Source organism: Equus przewalskii, chromosome 9 (genome assembly GCF_037783145.1).
Source record: "Equus przewalskii isolate Varuska chromosome 9, EquPr2, whole genome shotgun sequence".
Classification (NCBI taxonomy): domain Eukaryota; kingdom Metazoa; phylum Chordata; class Mammalia; order Perissodactyla; family Equidae; genus Equus; species Equus przewalskii.
Window position 1 is genome coordinate 59,468,132 of NC_091839.1, and position 23,910 is coordinate 59,492,041.

Sequence of the window (23,910 nt, forward strand, 5' to 3'; positions counted from 1 at the left end):
TCAAAGCATGTGCCCTTCACACTCTAGCTCACTGCAAAGGAGCACAGGACACAGGATCCTGGAAGGAATATTTGTGACCTCGAGGATCCAGGAAATTGTCAATTACTGGTCAGTAAAGCTCCATGAAGAATAGGGCCTTGTCAATCTTGCTTATTTCTGAATCCCTCGTGCCAAGTAGATAGATGAATGATGACAGACAAATCTACAAAATGCTCCCCTAAATGAAAGAAAACTATTATGTAGGGTCTGGAATCCCCAGAATATACATCAACATGGCATGGATGGGCTACATTTCACTGACTTAGTCGTGTATATAAACAGATACCTACAGAGCACTTTGGGCAAGACACTATACTAGACACCAGAGACAAACAGATAAAGTAAACATGATCCTTTATGTGAAGAGCCTCACAGGAGTACTGAAGAAAGATTTTGAACAGATAACTATCGTGAAATAACTAACTAACCAAATTTAAACTATTACTTATAACAAAAATGTATTTAGTCTATAAGGAAACCATGTTCTGCTCTTATTTAACTGGAAAGAGAATTCACTGTAGGAAATTTTACTTTATGCAAACTTTCTATTTAATGTTTATTCCATGAAGCAAGAAATATAGATCATAAGACTTCTATCCCATGATCTAAGATAGTTGTTTCATTCCCTGCCGTTGCGTCTGCATTCCAGCCATCAGGAAAAGTAACAGTGGAAGCGAAAGTCACATCCTTTCCTCTCAGGGGCATGCCTGGAAGCTGTACACATCACTTGTACTCATATCTCATTGCTCAAAGCTGGTGATATGGCTGCTTGCAGCTGCAAGGAAGGCTAGGATGCGCAGTCGTCAGCAAGGCGACCACGTGCCCTGCTAAACTCAAGAGTTCTGATACCCAAGGAAGAAGGAGAGAATGGATACTGGGGGGCAACTAGCAGTTCCAGTGACAGCCCCTTTCTGAAATAGTTAAGCAGTTAATATGTATACTCAAAGGTGTAAGCCTTCATGAAAGCTATAACCAATCCCTCCATATGGGAGAAAGAGAAAATTATATAACTCATGCTTATGAATATTATTCTGCATATGTTAACACAGAGGCTTGAGATTGCGACAAACTCTTCAGCATAGAAGGGCCACCAAATCTGAAAGAGTTGTTGAAGAAACAGGAAGAGGGAGAATCACAGGGCTAAACTTTGAAAGGTAATAGAATAACAGAATAACCATCTTGGCCCTCCTCCTCTGCGGTCTCAAAGAGCAACAACCAGGATCCCTAAGTGTGGTTGTGTGGGTTGTGCACTAAACAACTCTAGAGGGCACTGCTCACATTATAGTCACCATAACGATGATTTTCTAGCAGATGGCAGTAATGGTTCTTGATGGAAGGGGTCTTTCCAAGTTATATAGAGGTATCCTTTGGATTAGCCAGAGTGCTGACAATTGCATGCCCTTTATTGCCAGCGAGGGGTGGAAGGGATGGATGTGACACTGTTTCAGGTCCTTGGTTATTCTTTTAAAAATATTCCTGAGAGTATTAAGGTAAGAGTCTTTTATGTTCTCCAGGAATCAAAACCTCAGGGTATAAACACAGGAAAAAATACTCAAGATCATTAGCCAATAGAGAGAAGCATTTCAAAACTATAATGAGATACCACTTCACGTTCACTAGGATGGCTATAAACAAAAAGACCAATAGTAAGTGTTGATGACAATGTGGAGAAATTGGAACCCTCACACATTGCTGGTGGGAGTGTAAAATGATATATATCCAAGAGAAATGGAAAACTATGTCCACACAAAAATTTGTACATCAACGCCCATAGGAACATTATTAATAGGCAAAAAGTGGAAACAACCCAAATGTCCATCAACTGATGAGTGGATAAATAAAATGTGGTCTATCCATTCCAATGGAATATTACTTGGCAATAAAAAGGAATGAAGTACTGATGCCTGTTACTACATGGATGAACCTTGAAAACATTACACTAAAGGAAAAAAGCCAGGCATGAAAAAAGCCAGCCACATATTATATGCTTCCATTTATATGAAATGGCCAGAGTAGGTGAATGTATTGAGACAGAAGTAGATTAGTGGTTGCCTAGGCCTAGAGGGTGACGGGGAAAGAGGGTTGAAGGGAAATTGGGAGTGACTGCTACTGGGTACAGGGCTTCTTTTTTGGGGTGATGAAAATGTTCTAAAATTGACGGTGGTGACCAAAAACCATTGAACTATACACTGTAAATGGGTGAATTGTGTGGTATGTGAATTATATCTCAACAAACTCGAGTTTCTTGTTAGTTGTTAAAAAACTAAAAAAATAAAATAAAATCAGAGCAGATACAAGGAAAGTTTTCAACCTCACCATTGAAGGTAGGGGGTTGGAAAAACTAAGACATTAGTGTTTTCACCAGGAGTTTCAGCAGTTCATTCTTCATCTCAGTAGGAAAGAGAATTGAGCCAAATGATTATCGATTATGCTAATAGAAAATTAGATTATTTATTGAATTATTAATTTGATGAAATTATTATTTATGATTATTGTGATTAAAAATAACTGTAAATGACACTGAATAGTGGATAAAAAATATTTCATAATTATTAATTTTTATTAAATAACATTGCATGAACTGTCAATATATCATCTAAAACATAACATTCTCAACAGGGATAATATCATCCTAAGGGGGCGAAAATTGATTCTAGGAGGCAAAAAAACCTTCCTCTTTTTACATAGAAAGCACAAATACATACATTATATAAACAGATAGACAGCGTCTCTATGGTATTAAAATTTCATGGGGGAGTGATTGGAAAAAGTTATCTAAAAAGGGTCCTTGGGTCCATGATTTTCTGATTCCTCACCCATCCATGTACACTATGAGCTTCTGCTCGGTTCATTAAACTCTCATAAGATGAACATTTTTGGTTCTGGAGCTCATTCATACATCTTGAAACACTATAGCAACCAGAAGTCTCAGATTTTCTGTAGAAGATATTGGCTCTTGGTGCTTAACCATGTGTCATCTGCCAAATTTTCTTCTCTCTATGATGAGAATTTATGTCTTAAAATCAAATGGTGCAAGCTACCAGACAACTAAAGAAGAGATGAAAAATATTTACCTACATATCATCCCTTCTCAAGTTTTCTCTTCCACTCTCGTTTCTACCCCTGAAATACAATCTTTGACGTGAAAGATAAAATAGGTGATTTTTCCCGGTTCACTTTAGCTGCCACCGTTTCCCCACCATCTCCCCACCACCACCCCACCATCTCCCCACCACCACCCCACCATCTCCCCACCATCACCCCACCATCTCCCCACCATCACCCCACCATCTCCCCACCATCTCCCCACCATCTCCCCACCATCCCCCCTCCCCCATCTCCCCACCATCACCCCACCATCTCCCCACCATCACCCCACCATCTCCCCACCATCACCCCACCATCTCCCCACCATCACCCCACCATCACCCCACCATCACCCCACCATCTCCCCACCATCTCCCCACCATCACCCCACCATCTCCCCACCATCACCCCACCATCTCCCCACCATCTCCCCACCATCACCCCACCATCTCCCCACCATCTCCCCACCATCACCCCACCATCTCCCCACCATCTCCCCACCATCACCCCACCATCTCCCCACCATCACCCCACCATCTCCCCACCATCTCCCCACCATCTCCCCACCACCACCCCACCATCTCCCCACCACCACCCCACCATCTCCCCACCACCACCCCACCATCTCCCCACCATCACCCCACCATCTCCCCACCATCTCCCCACCACCACCCCACCATCTCCCCACCACCACCCCACCATCTCCCCACCATCACCCCACCATCTCCCCACCATCTCCCCACCATCTCCCCACCATCACCCCACCATCTCCCCACCACCACCCCACTATCACCCCACCATCTCCCCACCACCACCCCACCATCTCTCCACCATCACCCCTCCACTCTACACACGAGAAGACTTCCAGGGCAGGCCCCACCTGAAGTTGTAAGGTAGACTCTCACAGCCTCTGCTTTCTCTTCTCTTTCCCTTCTCTATAACACAGCCTTCCTTTTGGTACCCTCCCCACCTTACCTGGTCTATTCTACCCCATTACAAAACTGAAAAGGATCTGATTTTAATTTTCAACTGAACTTCTCCCAGAAAAATGTCTTTCACATTAAATGTAGAATAAAAAGCTTGGACTCCTAGTAAAGAAGTTTCAGACATCAGAGAGAAGGGGGAGGTGACACCTGCTTTAGTTCTCGGGGGAGGAGGGAAGCTAGGAAACAGATCAGAAGACAGGGCATTCAGCCTTTGTCTTCTGATCCTTACGTCCTCAGCTCCCTTCCTCCCTCTCATTCCAGGACAGTTACCCCCAGTTGCAGCTTTTTCCATCATCCTCGGTTTGCCTGGAAATGACTGGGCACAGCAGCGGCTGGTCTTGTTGCTGCCCCAGCTCCAAGTCCTGGGGCTTGGAGCACATACTGTCTGGGTGCAGGGGCCCCAGGACCCTGCCGTCTGCCCTCCTTGCCTATGTCACAACTATCCCAACGCTTGCAAACACTGGGAATCCAGGGCCCACATTCCCTGGTCTTGTGCCTCTTTTTGGGACCACCACTTCTGGCCTGGGTCTCTTTCTTCCCTTAGCATCAATTGAGATGTTGTCAGCCAGCTATTTACCTGCCCCAGAGGCAAGCAATTCACCTGAGAATAAAGGATGTTTGTCCAGATCTGCAATCCTGAGTAACAATGCAATTAACATGTACATCCAAAATCCAAAGCATCCTTTTTTTAGCTGTAAGAGATATTTTCTTTAGTTCCCAGTTTTCAATTAATCATTTTCAGGTTTTTAATCAAATGTTGGCCCTTATAGTGTAGTCATTTCTATTCCCAGTGGAATTCAACTGTCCTTATCTGCTCTTTACAAAGTCGATTTTGAATAGTGAACATTTAAATGAAAATAAGAAACTACCCTTTTACATGTCATAATCTGAAATCTTACAGCACAACTATCTTATATAATGACTCAGAAGTATAAGGAAAGCAAAAAAAGAATTTTTAAAATGTCCCCAAAAACAATTTCCCAGTTTCATTTTACTCAGTTATATCCTTTAAATGAAATTATTCCAGGGTGTAAAATATTACAGAAAATATAAAGACAGTTCAGAGCCAGAAAATAGGGCAAAGCTGAGATCTCCAATTTGCATGTGGTACTATGCAATTATTTTTATGACCCACTTTCATGCATTTTTAATATAATACAAAACAAACTCCACTGTCACAACTTCCCATTCTTCCTATAATCTTAAAGCATAGCTGGTGGGCTCCCAGAAAAAGAGCTCTGTTCTAATCAACTGGCTGAGCAACTATTTCCTAATCCTCAGCCTCCTAGTTTAAATCATAGCATCATCCATTTCCCTCCCTAGTCTCCTTTCCTCGAGCAATCGTTTATGTAGCAAATATATACTGAGTGCCTACTGTATACCAAGCTCCACAGATAGAGTCCATTGCTCTTCATTGAACCCACAGAAGACTGTTTTCACTATCCTGAAACTCTTATTTGAATCTTTTGTTTTTACAAAAAATCCACCATGACTATAACCAAGAATTCTTGTTTGGTAAAGCTTGACAGTGATGGTGATCCTGTATGCATTGGCACCTTTGCGTAGGCTTCCACATCACCCCAATGTCTGCCGCGAACCCTTGCCATCTAGGATTCTGGCTGGCAGTGGTCACTCATGGGCCTGAGCGTAAATCGTAGAGGTGATGAAACCTATCAGTGAGGAACAAGCATATGACACTTGTTAGGGTCCCCAGTACTTGAGGGATCTTGCCTGAGAACCTAACCGCACAGCTTCTACAAAGAACCTATGGAACAGAAAGGTAACTCTCTCCTGCCTTTTTTCAAGTATATATCATTTGTATGTTCAAGACTGTTTATATGAGTACTGGTATACGGGGCGAAATAGTCTCACTACTTTATATTCACCCTTTTACTAAAAGCTCTCTAAATCCGTGTGCACATTTAGGTCATTTTCAGCCTGAATAACTGAATATCAATATTTCCCACCGTTTTGATAAAATCACATGGTTTTCATAAGATCTGCCTTTTGTTTCTTTCTTCTTTAAATGTAAAAGTAGCGGACAGCCTGGGGTGTAGTGGTTAAGTTTGCACGCATGGATTTGGCCACCCAGGGTTCACAGGTTTGTATCCCAGGTGCAGACCTACACATCGCTCATCAAGCCACACTGTGGTGGCATCCCACATAAAATAGAAGAAGATTGGCACAAATCTCAGCTCACTGACAACATTCCTCAAGCAAAAAGTGGAAGGTTGGCAACAGATCTTAGCTCAGGGCCAATCTTCCTCACCAAAAAAAATCCCCCCAAAAATATTCACAGATTTACCTTTGGCACAAAACATAAAAATCTAACAGTGGCCATTTGTCTTGGGTCACTCATCATAACTGTGTAAAATTTCTAATATGCTCATTGGTTTTTTTTCTGGGTACATTCTTAATATTCTCTCTTTATAATAAAGATGCTCTAAGTCTAGCTGGAAATCATTGGCTTCACCAAGCAGATTATCATCACACTGAAAACTGAAGTTGCCAACTTACTACTAGCAGAATGGGAGAAGAAGTGGCCCTGGCCACTTTTGGTGGTCTACATGTGCCCACAGTTACATAACAGACAGATGAGTCTGAAACGATGGCAGGAGGCAAAGTATAGCACCTGTTACACATGATGCAACCATTCATAACTTTGTGTTGCTGAAAAGGCCTTGGCTGCATGCAAGAGTGTTGTGTTTTCTTCTGCTGTAAAATGTACTTACCCCAAAGAGTAGAGACGGCACTGCTTATTTCGGATTTGATGAGCTAAGCCAAACCTGTCGTCAAGACAGACTGACCAGGGCTTCTTTGCAGGGCTGGAGTCGGTAGCCAGGCTGTCTGTGCTTATGTGATTGCATGCAATCTGCAGGGATTGGAAATCAATGTGAATAATTTAAAGCGCTGGATGATTAATGGCAGGTAGGGACTTACTGCTTCCCCGGTCCCTGAAAACCATAACAGGAGAGTTACTTCCTTCTCCACTGCTAACTACTCGCCTCCCCAGGGAAACACAGGACTGCTGTAAAACGTTCGGAGGAATTCCAAATACCAGATTGTAAGTAACCTCGCGCAGACTATAGGGAGGTTTGAGGGAAAGTTAAGAGCTGCTATAGCCCTTTGCACTGAGTATGCAGCGGAGAGCAAGTCAGGAGCAACGATGGCAGGAGGAGGGGTCAGGAAAGGCTTTGCAGAGGTGTGTTAGTCTTGGAGGATAAACAGAAGTCGACCAAGAGGCTGAGAGCAAGAAGACGTGCCAGACGTGGAGAACGGTACTGACACAATGGAGGTCTGTTACCCACAGCATTCCTACTAGGAGCTGGGAGATGCGATGTGGGGGCATCGATCTCGGAAGGATATGAGATTTTCTATTCCTTACCTCAGGCAGATAAGGTGGGGCCACCATGGTCTGGAAAGGTGGCATGTGTTAACCAAGTAAACAGCTGACAAGGGGTCAAGTGAAATTAATTTGTAGTCCCTGCTAACTAGACAGTCCTCTTTGTGATACACTGTTCTAATGAGCTTCCTCCCAGGGGAGAAGGGCAAGAGCCCCAGGCAGGAAGGAGGCCCTTCCTGAGCTACCAAAGCACTTCTTTTAACTCATCCATCAAAATCAGATCAGAAAACCAAAGAGCACATGTATCTAAATCATGCCGAATCAAGTCTCTAATTTCAAATGCACATTAAGTAAATATACTTTGTAAGGAATTCTGACTTGTGTTTGAGGCTGGCACAATGTGCCTGGCTGAGGCTGTTGGAACCACAGAACACAAGTTCTGTGGCCAAGGTATTTACCTTACTAAGCACCAGTCTTTCCCCCTAACCCCTCAAAACTCTCATAGTCGTGACGCTGCTCCATGAATCACGCAGCAGCTCCTGATGTCACATCACAGATAACAGACGTCTCCAGATGCAAAGGGTGTTTGGAGGTTCGTTGCTTTAATTCATTGGAAAACGTAACAGTAAATAATTTTCTTCTTAAGGAGACATTCTGCGCTTGCCCAATCCTTTTATTTAACCAATTTTCCAAAGTTTTAATCTGAAAAGAGGGTACTATGTGGAGCCTATTCAACTAATACAGCATCTCCCTCACTCCTGCTAGGGCTGGCCTGGCAAACCATCCTAGCACTACTTATCAGTGACTATGAGAGAGTCTTCTGCTAGGATATGGACGTTTTAGAGGGAAGCTTAAAAAGTGAAACCCTATATATCTATTCTTTTCTTTCAACCCAATATCTTTCTACTCCTCTATCCACAACCACTGTTTAAAGGACAAAATATATATGGAATCAAATCTTCTCTCAAGCAACTCATTTATTAACTGGGTGCGTCAACATGTTTATTTGTAGAATTCATTTCCTACCATTCTCCCACAGATAAATGGAAATTATGCCTCTGCCTGCCCACCGCCTAGCCCCCACTCATCCACCAAGGGAGAAGCTGCTAATCCAACTAGTCAAAGCTCCTTGTGTCTGTTGGGCCTGTTTTACTAGCAGGCAGGTTACTGTGCCTTGCACGTCAGCACCTTTGTTGGTGCTCTATTCCATGCCCTGCCTCCTGCAGCCAGCGAGCTAAGCCAGGGCAGTGCTGTGGGTCCCAAAGCAAGCGTGGCCCTCCTAAGCCTGAGCCGTTTGCTCTAGGCCAGCTTCCTGGAGTGTCTTTATTAAAGTGGGACGACGATTCCCATTTGCTACTGTTCTTTGTGTGTCCCTCTCCCCAAGAACCTCCATAATGACAGATCAGGATATGGACGTTCACAGGTGCTTGTTCATAATTCCCTTCTAATGCCATTAAAATCTAACTCTCATCTCTCTCACTGTGTATCTCCAGGTGTGGTCCACCTACATTGTGATGGACCTGGGAGGCTCTTAAAAATACAGATTCTTGAGTCCCACTCCATATCTGTAAAATCAGAATCTCTGAGGCTGATGCCCCGGAACATGCATTTTAATAAGCTCCCCCAGGGGCTGGCCCAGTGGCGCAGTGGTTAAGTTCACATGTTCGGCTTCGGCTGCCCGGGGTCAGATCCCTGGTGTGGACCTACACACCGCTTGTCAAGCCACACTGTGGCAGGCGTCCCACGTATAAAGTAGAGGAAGATGGGTACACATGTTAGGTCAGGGCCAGCCTTCCTCAGCAAAAAAGAGGAGGATTGGTGGCAGATGTTAGGTCAGGGCTAATCTTCCTGAAAAAAAAATAAAAAGACTCAGAGCTTTGAGGTTCAGCTGCTCCTCCTCTGCCAACAGTGGGGGGTAGGGTTTTCTTCTATTAAAGATGACACTTTAAGCATTTCTTCTTCTTCCACAGATTTCATCTTGCACAGATATATCCCTACCAGAAAGACACTCTTTTCCATTTGATCTCTCTGCTAATGTTCCTCTTTCCTCTTCTAGCTCAAAAATAAATACAGCTCAGGCATTTTTTCACTTTAACCATTTATTAACCATCTCATTGATAGACTTCAGCTTTTGAAAACAACTAGGAGTACTCAGTAAACTTCAGCTCCTAAAAATTAATTAAATATTGATTTTTCAAACTTTCTTGTTAAGATTTATGGCCAAGGCCTCAATAAACTCTCTTGCAAGCAAAATAAGTGAGGGCGGTAACTGCTAGCTAAGCTCCCTCTCTGGTAATGATGTTCTCTCTCTCTCTAATTCTCCTTGTAATGTTAGCCATATAAAGGGAAACAGGCCTGGACAAAGGAAAATAGACTCCAGGAAGAAAGTGTTTTCTGCAATGCTTTTGAGTTATTTAACTTAAAGGAATCTAACTTATTTTCACTTCATTTTATATCCCAAAAACTTGAATAGCATTTCTGCCAACCCATAAGTAGAATCTGGAAAAGAGAGCCCTTAAAATTTTGGGACTGTTGGCAAGAATCACTTCAATGATCAACTGTGTATTTCTGTAATACCATTATTTTGAAAGGTAAAATCTCAAGGAAGGAGCTGTATTTTTGTTGCTTTTATCCCAATTTGTGTGTGTGAGTAACAGTAAATACAAGAGATACTATTGTTATAAAGTTGTAAAGTCTGCATGTCCAGAACCCGGGTTTCTTGTGTTATTCTTAAAAATAGATAGATGGGTAGATGATTAGATAGATAGATAGATAGATAGATAGATAGATAGATAGATAGATTTTAAAATATACTTTTCTTTTTTAAAACAGCAACTGTTGCTTAGATTAATTTTATCCTGCCGCACATGCTTCCTGGAGGCATATGGTTTGGGGGTTGCCATACAAAGCTGTTCTGGAGCTTTCCCTGAGAACAGAGCACTGTGTTTGTGATTTAACCGTTTCTTGTTAGCAGCAGACAGTGTATCATCGACTCTGGAACTCTGAGATGTAATCATGGTCTTTCACGTTAGAAAACAATACCTAATTAAACTGAGCTTGCAGTTCTGCACTCTCTACCCAAACACTGTCTCCTCTGGTGTTTCATTAAAAAGTGCAGGGCTCCAGCCATGCCCTCAGGGCCTCCACAGTGCACAAGTCCAGGGGCGCCAGCTCCATTGCAGTCTAATGCCACATTGTCCCATGCTCTGTGCTTCTGTTCCCGAGCTCCCTCGGCCTGGGGGAGCTTCCCCACCCATCTGTCCACCCTGTTAGAGAACGTATAACTTTCTTGCACCCTAGCTGTTTACCAGCTTGTGTGGGTATTTAATTCAGATTTCATATCCCAGTCAGTGGCCAGCACAGTGCCAGCCACAAAGCAGGTGCTCCACAAATGCCCAGTGAATGAGGAATGAATACATCGATGATGAGCATGTTGAATGCTGGGCCTTGCTGTACAAGCTTGAACACAGATTTAAGGGAGATAATTTTTTCTTTTTTAATTTTAAGCAGCAGCATAAGAGGATGGGGGTGGAATTTGCTTTAGTACCTTTAGAGGTTTTATTTTTTTTCCTTACCCATTATGACTCAGTACTGCTAACTGTGAAAATTTGAGGTAATAGTGACTCTAATATTCTGCCAGCTTTGTAGGCTTTCATCTCAAGATGAGTTCTAAATGAAGTACAAGCCCCAAAGCAGCCAGAAAGCTCTGCATTACATAGAGAGCGGGAGGGAGCCCTGCTTAGTAAGATTCTGATTAATCACCACTTAGTGTCATCTCTGATGAGCTCCCACCTGTTGGCCTCCTAGTGACCCGGAAGTACAGAAAAGCACAGGACTTTACTGGGGTAAAATGACCCCTGATTGTGAGGTCTGGAACTTTATCTCCTCCTTTCTGGAGGACAAAAATTCTTCTGGTGAACTTCAACAACGAAATCTCTGTTACTGCACTCATCAAGCTGAATAATAATTTTATGTCCATTTCTCCGCCTTTCCAACCAATTTGTTAGGCTCTTGAGGGCAGAAACTGTCTCCCTAGGACCTAGCACAGTTCCTGGCACGTAGTAGGTACTCAACAAGACTTGGTTAATAACAGTCCTGCACTGCTCTCAGCACAGTACAAGCTCACAGAACTGGGAGGGACTGCAGAAAGAATTTATACAATCTCTTCCTTTTCAAGATCAGATCAGTGAGAGCCAGAGAAGCAAAATAAATTGCCCATGGTGACAACATCAGACTACATCATAGGATGCTTTTTTTTTTTTTTTTTTTTGCTGTTTTTGGAATTTTTATCCTCTTAGCCCATACCTCATAGGAAAGCTCCAAGAGGGGCTTGAAATGACCCTCTCACCCCTCAAGAGCCTCTTCTAAATAAATATGCCTTTTATAAATTTCAGAACATTAACCTGAAATACGTATAAAATAGAATTTGGAGGTTCTCACCGGGTGAATTTATTTTGGGGGGGTGGAGCCCATAGTTCTCAAATCCAACTCACAGATTTAACACCTCTCATTTTTCTCTGGGGCCTTTCAGGTCTTAAGTCACAGTTAAGAGGTCCAGCTTCTTATCCTTCATGTAAAACCAAACTATAAAATTAAAATTTCAGTATCTTAATTAAGTCTGTGTAAGTCCACCAAATTAATCTGCAGCAGCAAGCAAAATAAGATGAAATTATAAAGCACAGGACCAGTTTATTATCCCATACTCATGATTAATTCAATAAGCTTTTACTTGCATGTCTAGGTGACAAATATTAAAATCTCCAATTGTCTGTCTGCATTGTGTGAGAAATGGGACTTTCTTTTACCCCTCAACTAGCCTTCTAAAAATCTGGAAATATATTCTCTCCCATGGATGAAAAGTGGGCTTTGCTGCCAGCAAAGTTTGGGAGGAGAAGTGGGCGGCCAAGAGCCAGTGGGCTGAAAGATCAAAAGAACCCAGGATCCCCAGTGTCACACCAGCTCCACAGAGCAGTGTCCTAAGTGGGGCTGTGTGCACGTCACTGGCAGTCTGAGCTGTTAATTTCCTAGCACCTCTCAGTTTAGGGCAAAGTTTCCCTCAGGCCTTGATTTCCTCTTCTGGCTCTCTTTCCCCAGGATCAGGCTGCTGGAGAATGGAACCTCCTGATTAATGTGTCAAGAGTCATAGACTCTCCTTAATGGACGGTCTCTCTGCTTGCTCCGGGCACTGACTCAGCCTGCTGGAGCTGCCACAATGCGTTAAGTCACTAATGAAGGCCGGTGCTCAGGAATGATTTAAGAGCGCCCCAAGAAAAGAGAGCTTTCGGATTCATTAGCTTCTCCTCAGACTGCCTGCAACCTCTTCCCTGCTCTCTGGCCCAGCGTGTCCCAGTCTGCTAAGCATCTGTGGCCGAAAAGGGAAAAGGCAGATTCCTCCAAATACAAAATGGAGCTTGAACTTCCAGATGAGGCTTTTGTTTTGTGACACGCTTGGCGGACTATTCACGGGCACGAATCTGTCGCTTTGAATGGTTTTCCAAAGCAATTTTCTAAAGTGGATCTTTAAAACACATCGGGATGAATCATTAAAACATTTCAGGATGATGATACTCCTGGAAGGGAGCAGATGCTGAAGCAAATGGAAGGCATCTTATCTGCCTCTAAGTGAGGGGATAAATTTAAGCAGCAAGGCCTCAGAAACCACATCCCTATCAAGGCCCCATCAGGAACCTCTCCACCCGCTCACAGACACATCCTTCTCTAAAAGGCGTCATTGGAATCTTTTACATCATCTCCAAACCCTCTTGAGCCTGAAACACAACCTGGGTGGTGCTGATATATCTCAGGAACCTCAAGGCTTCTTCATCCAGGGACTGAGCAGGGCCCGCCCAAGGCTGGAGATCTATATGCCACCGGGGACCCTGTGAGAGACAGAAAACAGAGGTCGGTGTGGAGGAGGACGAGCTTGGGAGGGGGCGGGAAGGACACAGAGTCATCAGACAGGCCGCCTGCAAAATAAACCTGTCTGCACACGGGCGGCAGGGAGCTGGTTTGGAGCTGCTGCCATTAAGACCACATCAGTCACAGGGAGACAAATGAGGCCTGAGGAAGCCCCGCTACCAGGTTAAGCAGGAGATTGCAAAGGCTCGGGGATGTCTGACTGGAGCTTCTGATCAAAGGCAAACTCAGCTTGACCCCATCAGGCTCTCAACTGCGGCTTGGTATTACACGGTGCCGCTTCCCAACTCTCCTGTCTGCTACGGTTTCCAGAACTTACAGCTTCAGAAATATGGGCCTCCCTAAGGCCAGTTTTAGGCACCATCGTGCCTGAAATCCTTGGAGTGCTTGGGCACCTTCCCTAGCATGGGGAAGCTGGCACCACCAGGGCTGGCAAGGGTGGCCTCCTAGCACTATGAGGCAGCCCCCGCCTTTCAGCAGAGGCCATGAGAAGCTGCCATGAGCAGAGTGGTTAGAGATGAGCCCTAAGCCCTCTTGTGTAGCAAGGGTGGTGGGGTGGATGAAGAGTTGGGGGAAGGCCGTGGTTTGGAAGAATCCAAAATAGGGATCCCTCTAAGTCAAAAGGAAGCGCTAGTCATGAAGTCCTTGCTAGAGCTCAAAGGCTACCACCTGGAACCCTCCTGGAGGCTCACCGTGATCCCAAGGGGAGAGGACTGCTCAGGGTGTAGATGACGGAAGGGTTGGGGCCTGGGAGAAGCCCCAGCATCTGGCAGGGTGAATGTCTCGTGTCAGGAAAGACTTTGGGTGTCCTGGCACAGGGGCTCCCCCAGAAGGGTTGGGATGGGCTTCTAAACCCCCTTTTATGGTGAGGAAGGGAGCGGGGGAGGGTTCTGGGGACAAGAAAAAGGGACCATTCATATAATATATACATTGTTCTTCAGTTAGGTATTGCTATGGTCTGAATGTTTGTGTCCCCCCAAGTTCATATATTGAAATCCTAATGCCCAATGCGTTCATATAAGAGGTGGGGCCTCTGGGAGGTGCTTAGGTCATGAGGGTGGAGCCCTCAGAAGGGGATTAGTGCTCTTGCAAAAGAGACCCCACAGAGTTCCCTAGCCCCTTCCACCATATGAGAACACAGCCAGAAGAAGGCAATTGACAACCCAGAACCCAACCATGCTGGCTCCCCGATCTGGGACTTCCAGCCTCCAGAACTGTGAGAAACAAATTTCTGCGGTTTATAAGCCACCCAGGCTGTGATGTTTGTTGCTCCTGGAGGGGGTGGCCTAGGTGACTTGGGGCTGAACTGAAAGCCAGGAGGTGCGGGGAGCAAGCAGGTCAGTCAGTGTGAAGCCAGGTACGTGGGCTTGGGAAGGAGGAGCGCGCTCTGGCGTGAGGGTCTCAGGTAAATGCAAACTCTCTAAGTGACGGAGCATTCTTCCAGGCGAGGCGTTATCAGACTCATCGCTGCAGAGTCCCGACAGCCCACAGTCTTAGCGTCCAGACGTGTCTGTCCTGCCTGGCAGTCCTCTAGACTTGGAGAACGGTTCCTGACTCCCCACCCACTGCCTTCTTCTCAGGAACCCTCAAGACAGGGCTGGTTTCACAGGCATGCAAGCTGTGAGGTCTTAGAAGGGCCCGTGCTTGGCCTAATGCTCTGTTGACACTGTCTTGAAAATCTTCACAATTTTTGAACAAGGGCCCCGCGTTTTCATTTTGGTCTGTGCCCTGCAAATTATGTAGTCAGTCTGCCCTGAGGGGCCCCTTTTCTGGGAAAACAGCCTTTTCATATGGCTGCTCCCATTCTGTGAAGGGTGAACAGACAGAGACTCTAGTCAGGGAGAGCCTGAGACCATTAACTCATGCGTCTTCCCAGTTAACGCTTTCCAGCCCTATTTCCTTCTTCCTTCTCTGAAGCAGCTGTTGATGACCATTTGGCCAAACAATATTCACGGAGCATCAGGCACTCTGTGCCAGGCACTGGTCAACATGGATATGAGTAAACCCTGGACTCTCCCCAGAGGCACTCACAGCGAGGAGACAGATACTACAGAATAACTTTGATAGAGAAATGCTGAAAGGTGAGGGAGGGCCATTCTTTTCAGGAAACTATTAGTTATGAGCTCATAAATTATAAGCACATTTAAAGGCAAATGCCTCCTCCCTTCTCCTGGTCACATTCTTGTTGCTTCTTCGTGCAAGCTTGTCTAGGCCTAAGATTGAAAGCTCCCCACGTCACTGTCGGGGGACCACTCACAAGTGCCCCAGCATCTGGCCCGGGAGCCTCTTGATGGAAACAATAAAGTTCCATCGTTACGGTTTTCTTCTAAATCAAGGATCAGCAAACTTTTTCTATAATGGGTCAAATAGCTAGTATTTTAGGCTTTGCAGGCTGTACAGTTCCTGTTGTAACTCTTCACCTCCTGCTGTAGCTCAAAAGCAGCCACCAACAGTAAGTAAACAAACGGTCATGGCCGTGTGCCAGTGAAACGCCATTTACGAAAACAGGCCGCAGGCTGGATTTGGCCTGCCAGGCGGTAGTTTGCTGACCCCTGCTCCATTTGATTCTAATCTGAAGTAGACCAGCCCAGAAGAGAGTGTTTACTTGAAATAATGCAAGAGAGACAGATTATGATATCTAGATTATAAGCGACTTTGTCATCCAGGTGACTTGGGTAAATATCAGTCCAGGGTCCCAGCAGGATCCAGTGGGCTCCTTCCAATTGGCTAATTTGGGAAGCATTTAATAGAGAGGCTATTTACAAAGGTGTGGGCGGGGTTTAAGGAAACCTGTAAGGAATAATGCAATACCTGTGGCTGGAACACCAGAGAGCCCTCTGAAACCCCAAGCCTGAAGGAGCAAGGAGGGGGAGGAATTAGTGAAACCCGAGAGGGTAACCGTATGGAGAAGGCCTTTAATAGAGGAACACAGCCAATCCCATCACATCCAGTCCTATTGCATACCCGCCCTAACTGTCACACCCAACAGGAAGGCAGAGAAAAGGGAGGCTGTGGTTGGTCCAGGCAGGTGAGCCTCCTGGGGTGCAGAGCAGAAGGAGCAGGGTGGAGGGTGGATCTGGAGGGGCAAATGGAAGGTCTCCTGCACAGCATCCTTTGGAAAGAGGCCGTGAGACTTGACCAGGGAGTGATTCATTCATTCAGCGGGCACTGTACCTCGTGCCACACTCTGTAAAGCAGTAAAAGCAATGAAGTGTTGCAGGGGCTCTAACAGAAATCTCTAGAGGGCACGATGGGGTCTGTCTGTCCCCGGCAGGCTTCAGCTGAAATGTCAAGGAGATGGAGGACCCAAGTAGTAATAAATAAATGCCAGAAAACACAAATGCAGATTGTGGGAAGCAGTCTCCACTGTGAGAAGCCCAAAAGCTTCATTAAAGACACACCTTAAGCACAGTCGAAGCACTTAACCTGGGCTAACGGGCAAAAGTAACCTCCCAGATCAATAACGGTGAATCCATATGGGAATCAATATAGCGAAACTACAGAGTTATCTTAAGGGTCCACAAATAATATCTTTCTTGCAATCTGATATTTCTCATTTCCAACTCGGTGCTGACCACAAAGAAGCTAACCACGGCAGCCGGAATAGTGAATAGTACAAGTTGAAGAGTCTCCGATGGGGACATAAAGAAACACACAGCAAAGAGGCGCCCTCAGAAGTGCTCTGGCTAAATGCTTTGGATGAGCTCTTTAAGAAACATTTCACATAAAGCAATGTTCTTATTGGAATCCATCTGACAGCAGTTCGTGGTTATTTCCCCAAGGAAACCACTAGCTTTTATCATCTCTTTCAATTATCATTTGTCTTAATTCTCTAGTGCACACATCAATGCTTGTCCTTCCAAAACTCCCACAAACAGAATTCTCGGAGTACCTGAAAACACCAATGGCCAGTGTTTAATAATAGAACAAGGCAAAAAAGACATCTTTTACTTAAAAAAAAATTATCATTATGATTTTACCCCAAACAATTCCCTAAATGCCAGGGTACACTATTATCCATGTGCTCCAAACATCAAGTGGCCAGAACGATGCTACCCCTACCAGTCCCAGGGGAGGTGGGAGTGTGGATTCCTAGTCCTGTCTGCCGCCCCCACTTCCTCTTCAGATGGGTAAAGGAGCGGCTTAAGCAGAAGGTGGTAGAGGTACCATCACTGGGGGCCAGTCTGTCTGTCCCCAACAGGCTTGAGCTGAAATGTCAAATGGAGCATACACAATGAGCTGCAGCCACGTTCCTGAGCCTCTGCAGGGACAGGGTCCTTCTAGTCCTTTGCAGTCTGTGGTCCTGCCTGCTAAACCACCAGGCCACTCAAACAATGAGCCCCTCCCCCAGCACGGATGAGCATCTCAGGGAAGCCAGGGTCCCAGATTTCTCAGGAAAGAAAGCAGCCCCCCTTTTGTTTGTGAAGGCTTCATCTGGCACTTTCTCCAGGAAATGTGTGTTGAAAAATGAGCTGGCTTCTTCTAGTGAGGGGCAAAGTTTTGATCACATAGAGAAAATTTCCAAAAATTAAGATTAAGGACAGCAGAAGATTCTATACACAACTAACTCATGTTGTTTGCGGGCTATTTTGCAGACATCTCAGATTCTGCTTCCCAAAGGGTAAAAAAGGGCTTCCTGAGCCAGTCCAATGGGGTGCACAGAGATGATGGATCCGGCTCAGAAAGACTGCAGCAAACACAGCCATGGGGCTTTCGGATATTTTTATAATTTATGATTTCAGCATTAAATTTGTTTCTTGAAAAAAGAAAATGATTCTTTCAAGCCAAAGAAACTAAATTCCAAAATTTTACTATTGAAAGATAATGCACCAGGCCGGCCTGGTGGTGCAGCGGTTAAGTTCACACGTTCCATTTCAGCAGCCTGGGGTTCACTGGTTCAGATCTCGGGTGAGGACCTATGCACCACTTGATAAGCCATGCTGTGGCAGGCGTCCCACATATAAAGTGGAGGAAGATGGGCACTGATGTTAGGTCAGGGCCAGTCTTCCTCAGCAAAAAGAGGAGGATTGGCAGCAGATATTAGCTCAGCACTAATCTTCCTCAAAAAAAAGATAATGCAAAAAATAAAGCAATCTTTTAAAATACTCTTTTGCCTACCAGCCTCCGCTTATGCACATAATAGAAATATATCAATTCAAGATGATAAGCCCCAAGCAAAAGTGGTTATGTTAAAAGAAAAAATTATAGAAAAAACCAGACCCACCCATGACCTAGAAAAGAGTGACATCGATTCTGCCTTGTGCAAAAGCTTTCTTTGTCTTGAAATTTGGAATAACAGCTTCCTTCTTCACAGGCAGTTTCCCCCACATCCATGAATGACCTCACGTAGCCCACATAGAAACTGTCAAATTAAGAACAGTGCCACCATGAGTTGTACAAGCAAGTTTTGTACAAGCCTTTTTTTACTTTTTTGGAGGGGTATAAAAACCAAATATAAAATAAGCCAAAAGAAGGAGTCAAATGGTCCATTCTTCTGCGTTTCAATGCTCCAGTTCTTTGGCGATGAAATTGTATGATGAGTGATTTAAATGATCAGTTTCTTTATTTTGATGGATAATTGGTAGAGTTTTGGGATATTTTTATAAAGTTTCAGTACTCCCAAATGTACATTCCCACAGCTAGCAACCTCCCGAAAGCTTTCAGAACCAGCAATTTTCTGCTGGGAGAGACGGCTAACAATTGATTCTCTGCGTTATGGTTGTGCCCGTGGAAAAGAACGAGGTTGTGAGTCCTTGACCCAAACTGAACAATACGCTGAGCATGTGTTGATATGTTGATGTTGGGGAAGCCTAAGCTTTCAGGGAGAAACAAACCCCAAACAAGCAAAATATATTTATTTAGCAATTTTGCTGCAATTTTGTGCTAATTAAGGGCATCTGTTAGTGGGCAGGAAACAATGATTGAAGGAAATTGTTTATTCCTTTTTAGAAGGAGAGGGGGGTTTGTGGAAGTGGATGGGGAAGGAGGAGGCACGAAATGGCTCCCCGTGCAAAACATGAATCCGGGCAGAGCTGAGAGGTGAGATCAGCCACTAGCTTTCTGTAATGCCCTTGGATAATAGTGGATTTAGGCCTTTGCTTGCGAGTGACTAGGGCTCTGAGAGGCCCTGGGGCGGCAGCTGACATGCTTTCCCTCAGCGTGCTCCTGTGACCGGCCTTTTTCTCAGGGTCAGCTCTGCTTCAAAACAAGCAGGGTCAATTACACATTTTGTGGCGACCTGCAAAATTCAGGTACTGCGTGAAAAAATTGCTTAAAAAAACCAGAATCTGGGTTTCAGTTCTGGGTAGGATGGATAAGCACAGGCCCAGCCCGTGTCTTGCACTGAGTGCAGCAAGACAACCGGGACGGAAGGCATGGAGCAGTTAGTTATTTGAGGAATCTGAAAAGTAAATACTAGCAGGCAGACGTGAGGAAGACTAGAATTCAAAGTACCACTGAACCACAGTGGAGTCACCATTGGTTTGTCTTCCGGCATCCCCCTCCTGCCCCCGAGTCAGGCAGCCTCGCACTGGAAGTGGCCGTTGGCGCCAGGAGAAGCCCTCTAGTCCAGGCTCAAGGAGGGAAGGGGTCTCCGACCGCTCAGAGAGAGCAGGGAAATCCCGCATTTTCCCCCTCTCCTTTTTGCTTTTTCCTTTTCTCCTTTCTTGCATCCCAACTCCCAGGCAATCCAGCTGGGGTGGTGGAAGATACAGCCAGGCCGCAAGGACCAAAAACTCTGAGGTAAGGGGAGCTTCCTCTCTGATCTGAGGCTGTGGCCCCAGGAGGATGGAGTGAACCCCTCGATGAGTGTTTCCCGTCTCTCTTCTCCTGATCTTGGCTGGGGACTCAGGCACCGTCACAGGAAGTGAGCAGCGAAGCATGGGCAGAGCAGGGGTGACTAAAGCCCAACCTTTATGGCCAGAGGTTCAGACACGTCAGGGAACTGGATACTGGGAAAATCACGGAGAAGGAAAGCAAGGCCATCGAGTAGTTTATGAAGTCCTGGGCTCACACCTGTACTGCACGGAAATGGACCTGATCCTGGTTAGCTTATCCAAGACTTTGAGAACTGAGCTAACAGACACACCTCCGCCTGGGTCCCAGAGCGGCCACTGGGTGGCGTGTATGTGGGACAGATCTGAAAAACACTGCGAAGTCTTTGAAAACAGAACTGATATTGAAATCACAATCTTCAGAAGCTGGCTGGAAGTTGAGGCCTGAACCCAACCAAGTCAATCGCCTGTGAAAACAAATATATCAACATTATGTGTAGTATTTAAACACAACTCAGAGTCTCGTAATAAAATACACAAGATGTCCAGATACAGTCCAAAACAACTCAGCATATGAAGAATCAGGAAAATCCCAATTAGTGTGGGGAAAAGGCAATCAACAAATGCTAATGTAGGCATGACGCAGTTGTTGGAATTATTCAAGAAAAACTTAAAAGCAACTATTACTCCAAGAAGTAAGGGTGTACATTCTTGAAACCAATGGAAAGATGGAAAGTCCCAGCAAAGAAACAGGAGTTACAAAGAGCCAAATGGAAATTTTAGAACTGAAAAATTCAATAACCAAAATAAAAATTCCAGTGGATGGGCTCAATAGCAAAATGAATATGACACAAGAAAGAGTCAACGAACTTGAAGCTAGATCAACAGAGACTATCTGATCTGAACAACAGAGAGGAAAAATCATTAAAAAAAAAAAAAAAAAGAAAGCCTCAGGGGCCTGTGGGACAATATCAAAAAGTCTAACATGCAGTCATTGGAATCCAAGGGAAGGAAGAGAAAGAATGCAGTGCATAAAAAAATATTTACAGAGATAATGGCTGAAACATTCCCAAATTTCACAACAGACATAAACCTAAAGATGCAAGAGGCTCAGTAAAGTCCTAACAGAAAGACTCAAAGAAATTCAAAAAAGCTGAGTCTCTATTAATCTTGGGATAGACTCAATAGTGGGCCAGGGTCGAAATGGCTAGTTGGAAAAGGCACGGCCAGCCCAGCCCATAGGGCGCCTCTTACTCTGAAGCCCTCTCTCTCTCACGGCCCAGGCCCCCTCTCCAAGTCCATCTGCTAAATGTCTCTGGCAGCAGACAGCATGCATGCTGAAACCCCAATCCAGAGCAGCATTTTGAACGCCTCCCCCATCAATCTGCCGCCTCTGCATCATTACACATAGCGTAGGCTGGGAGGCAAGGGAACCAGAAATCAAATCAACTCTGACAAGAAAAAAATGCACCATCATTCAAGCAGGCCCTGATAACTTTTAGGAAGGAAGTGAAAAAGAAGAAAACAAAGGACAAGGAGGAATAAGCACTCAGCTCTAGATTTATTGTCTAAGTTATCCTGGTAAGTTGGAAAGAAAGGCCAAACAATTTTGAGTTGGTTTTTGTTCTTAAACGGACATCTCTAAATTCACCACGTTTTCTGTGTGTATCAAAATTGCTCAAGCCTGGGTGAGATTGAAACACACAAGGGGATGGCGAAGAGAATAAGACATAATGTATTTTAGGTTTTTATCATACACAGTAAAAAGAGAAGCCGAATTCCTGGAGTAGATCCCGTGAAATGTGGAGGCTTTCATGATGGAGAAACAGACAGCGTCTGTGTACACAGTAGGCACTCAAATGTCAAATCATAGATCTCACTGAGGTAACATCATCCAGGAAAGGAGAGAGGAGTTTCATTTGTCTCATGAAATTAAGAGTATATAAGAATGTCTGCATAAGAAAGCAAGTAGGAATTTAGAAACAGCATTAACCACATTTCTAAGGAATTTCTCTCTCTCCACACACACACACACACACACACACACCACTCCACATATATGCACATCCTATTCAAAACATATAAGGTACCCAGACTTTCTGGGGCTCAGAATCCACATCAATCTTCTGTGAGTTCATGTTTAGTTAGAAAACTTCAGCCAGTTAACATGCCCCAAACATTTACCGGTTCCCGAAACATCAGCCTCTTGGGATCGAAGGCCTACAGCACCCCCATAAACCATTTCAGGGATCCTTGGATCCTAAGTCACTGCCGAAGCCAAAGGAGAAGTGGAATCAGCAGGTGGGGAGAGCAGAAAAACCACCATGAGGGAGGGAGAGGAATGGAAAAAGGAAAGAGTATAAAAGGGGAGCATGAGAGGAAAGAGGGGGCTGCTCCCCCAACACCTGCATAGCCATCTTCATCTTCCCCACAGGTTCACCTGGGGCCCAGGTTTGTCCATAATGGGTACCAGGGCCTCTTTGGTGGCTCTCAGCCCACCTCAGTCCCCAAACCTCATGCCAAACCACAAGAGTCCCCAAGAGTTCCGTCACTGTGATCCTGAAGCCGCCAGGCCCATCCACGCAGCCGCCCCATTATCCTCCCAGTCTTACAGCCTCTAATGAGGTTCTGTGGTGCAATGTTGAATAGAAAGCCTGTCAGTGGTAAAGCTCAGTGCTGCCGAGCAGTTTTACAGGGAAAGTATTTCAGTTCTAGAAACGGTTGCACACAACTATGTATGTGTGTATTTCTCAGTTTTGAGGACACATTCACTCGTTATTAACTAACTCTTTTGTCATTTGCATAGTGTCCATGTTGCCAGGTCTCTGGCCCTTTTGACTGGGATAAAGCATTTGGCTGCCTGAGTGAATCCTACTGACAATTAGAGATAAGACTCTGGTTCTGGGACATTCCTCACATGATTTTATATTTATAGAACATTCTTCTGTCTGAATGCACTATAAGTTATAGTGCCTGACACGTAGGAGCAGCCCAATAAATTTTTTTTTTTCCCTTCTGTGGGAAGCTGCCAGCAGCGTAAAACCAGGCAGAGAGAGCTGGCTGGAGAACTCAGGAAACAAAAGCACTTAAGCCTCAAACCTAAATGGAAGGAAAGATCTACAATCTTTATCGCTAAGTGGCCCTTTTCAGGGACATGAAGAATTGCTGAAGGACGCAGACCTTTGCCAAGGTCAATTCTTAGTGGGTTTGCTGCTGTGTAACTCTCTGGATTCAGGGTTCTTTGGTGAATGAGCATGAGAACCTCCAAGGTTAGAAGCAGAGCTGTCAGAGTGGCAGCTGACCTTGGCCCAGTCCTCTTTCCCCAGTTGAGACTGGAAATAACGAGAGGAAAGGGGACAAATTACAAATAAATATAGCCGATCCAAGCTGATGAAACTTTTGACCATATTTCTTAATTATATGAGAAAGGAGGACTAACATTCCTTGCATTAAAGAAAAACAAACTTCCATGACGAAGAGCTTAAAGGTTATAGAATCCAGAAGACAGAAACTATTTCTAGCTTTAAATTTTACTTGTTTTGTACTTGTAGAGAATCATTATATTCAAAGAGAGCTTAAGGATAATCTAGACCAACTCCTTGACACGATAATTAAAGAAAATGAAGCTCAGAGAGGTGAAATGACATGCGAAAGTCACATAGGTGGGAGGAGGCAGGGGCATGACTCAGACCCAGTCCTCCAGGCTGCTAGTCCCATACTTGCTCTGCTGTATCATGCTGTCTCCATCCCAGGTTTCAGAGTTTTA

At 44.8% G+C, this 23,910-nt stretch overlaps 1 protein-coding gene across 12 annotated transcripts in view; it reads right to left on the minus strand.

The window, feature by feature from the left end:
• Nucleotides 1-23,910, minus strand: part of METTL24 (methyltransferase like 24) — a 124,112-nt gene that overhangs the window by 80,837 nt on the left and 19,365 nt on the right. For 10 of the 12 annotated variants that reach the window (XR_011522023.1, XM_070556809.1, XM_070556807.1 and 7 more), the window contains exons 2-3: nucleotides 13,236-13,334; nucleotides 6,845-6,984 (exon numbers count right to left, since the gene is read on the minus strand). Coding sequence is in view for 11 of the 12 variants with exons in the window: in XM_070556809.1 (XP_070412910.1) it covers nucleotides 6,845-6,984; nucleotides 13,236-13,334 (239 nt within the window). In the remaining variant the exon portion in view is untranslated. Of the gene's footprint in view, nucleotides 1-3,113; nucleotides 3,175-6,844; nucleotides 6,985-13,235; nucleotides 13,335-23,910 lie in introns of those variants that run through there. The other 2 variants (XM_070556804.1, XM_070556812.1) reach the window with 2 other exon arrangements.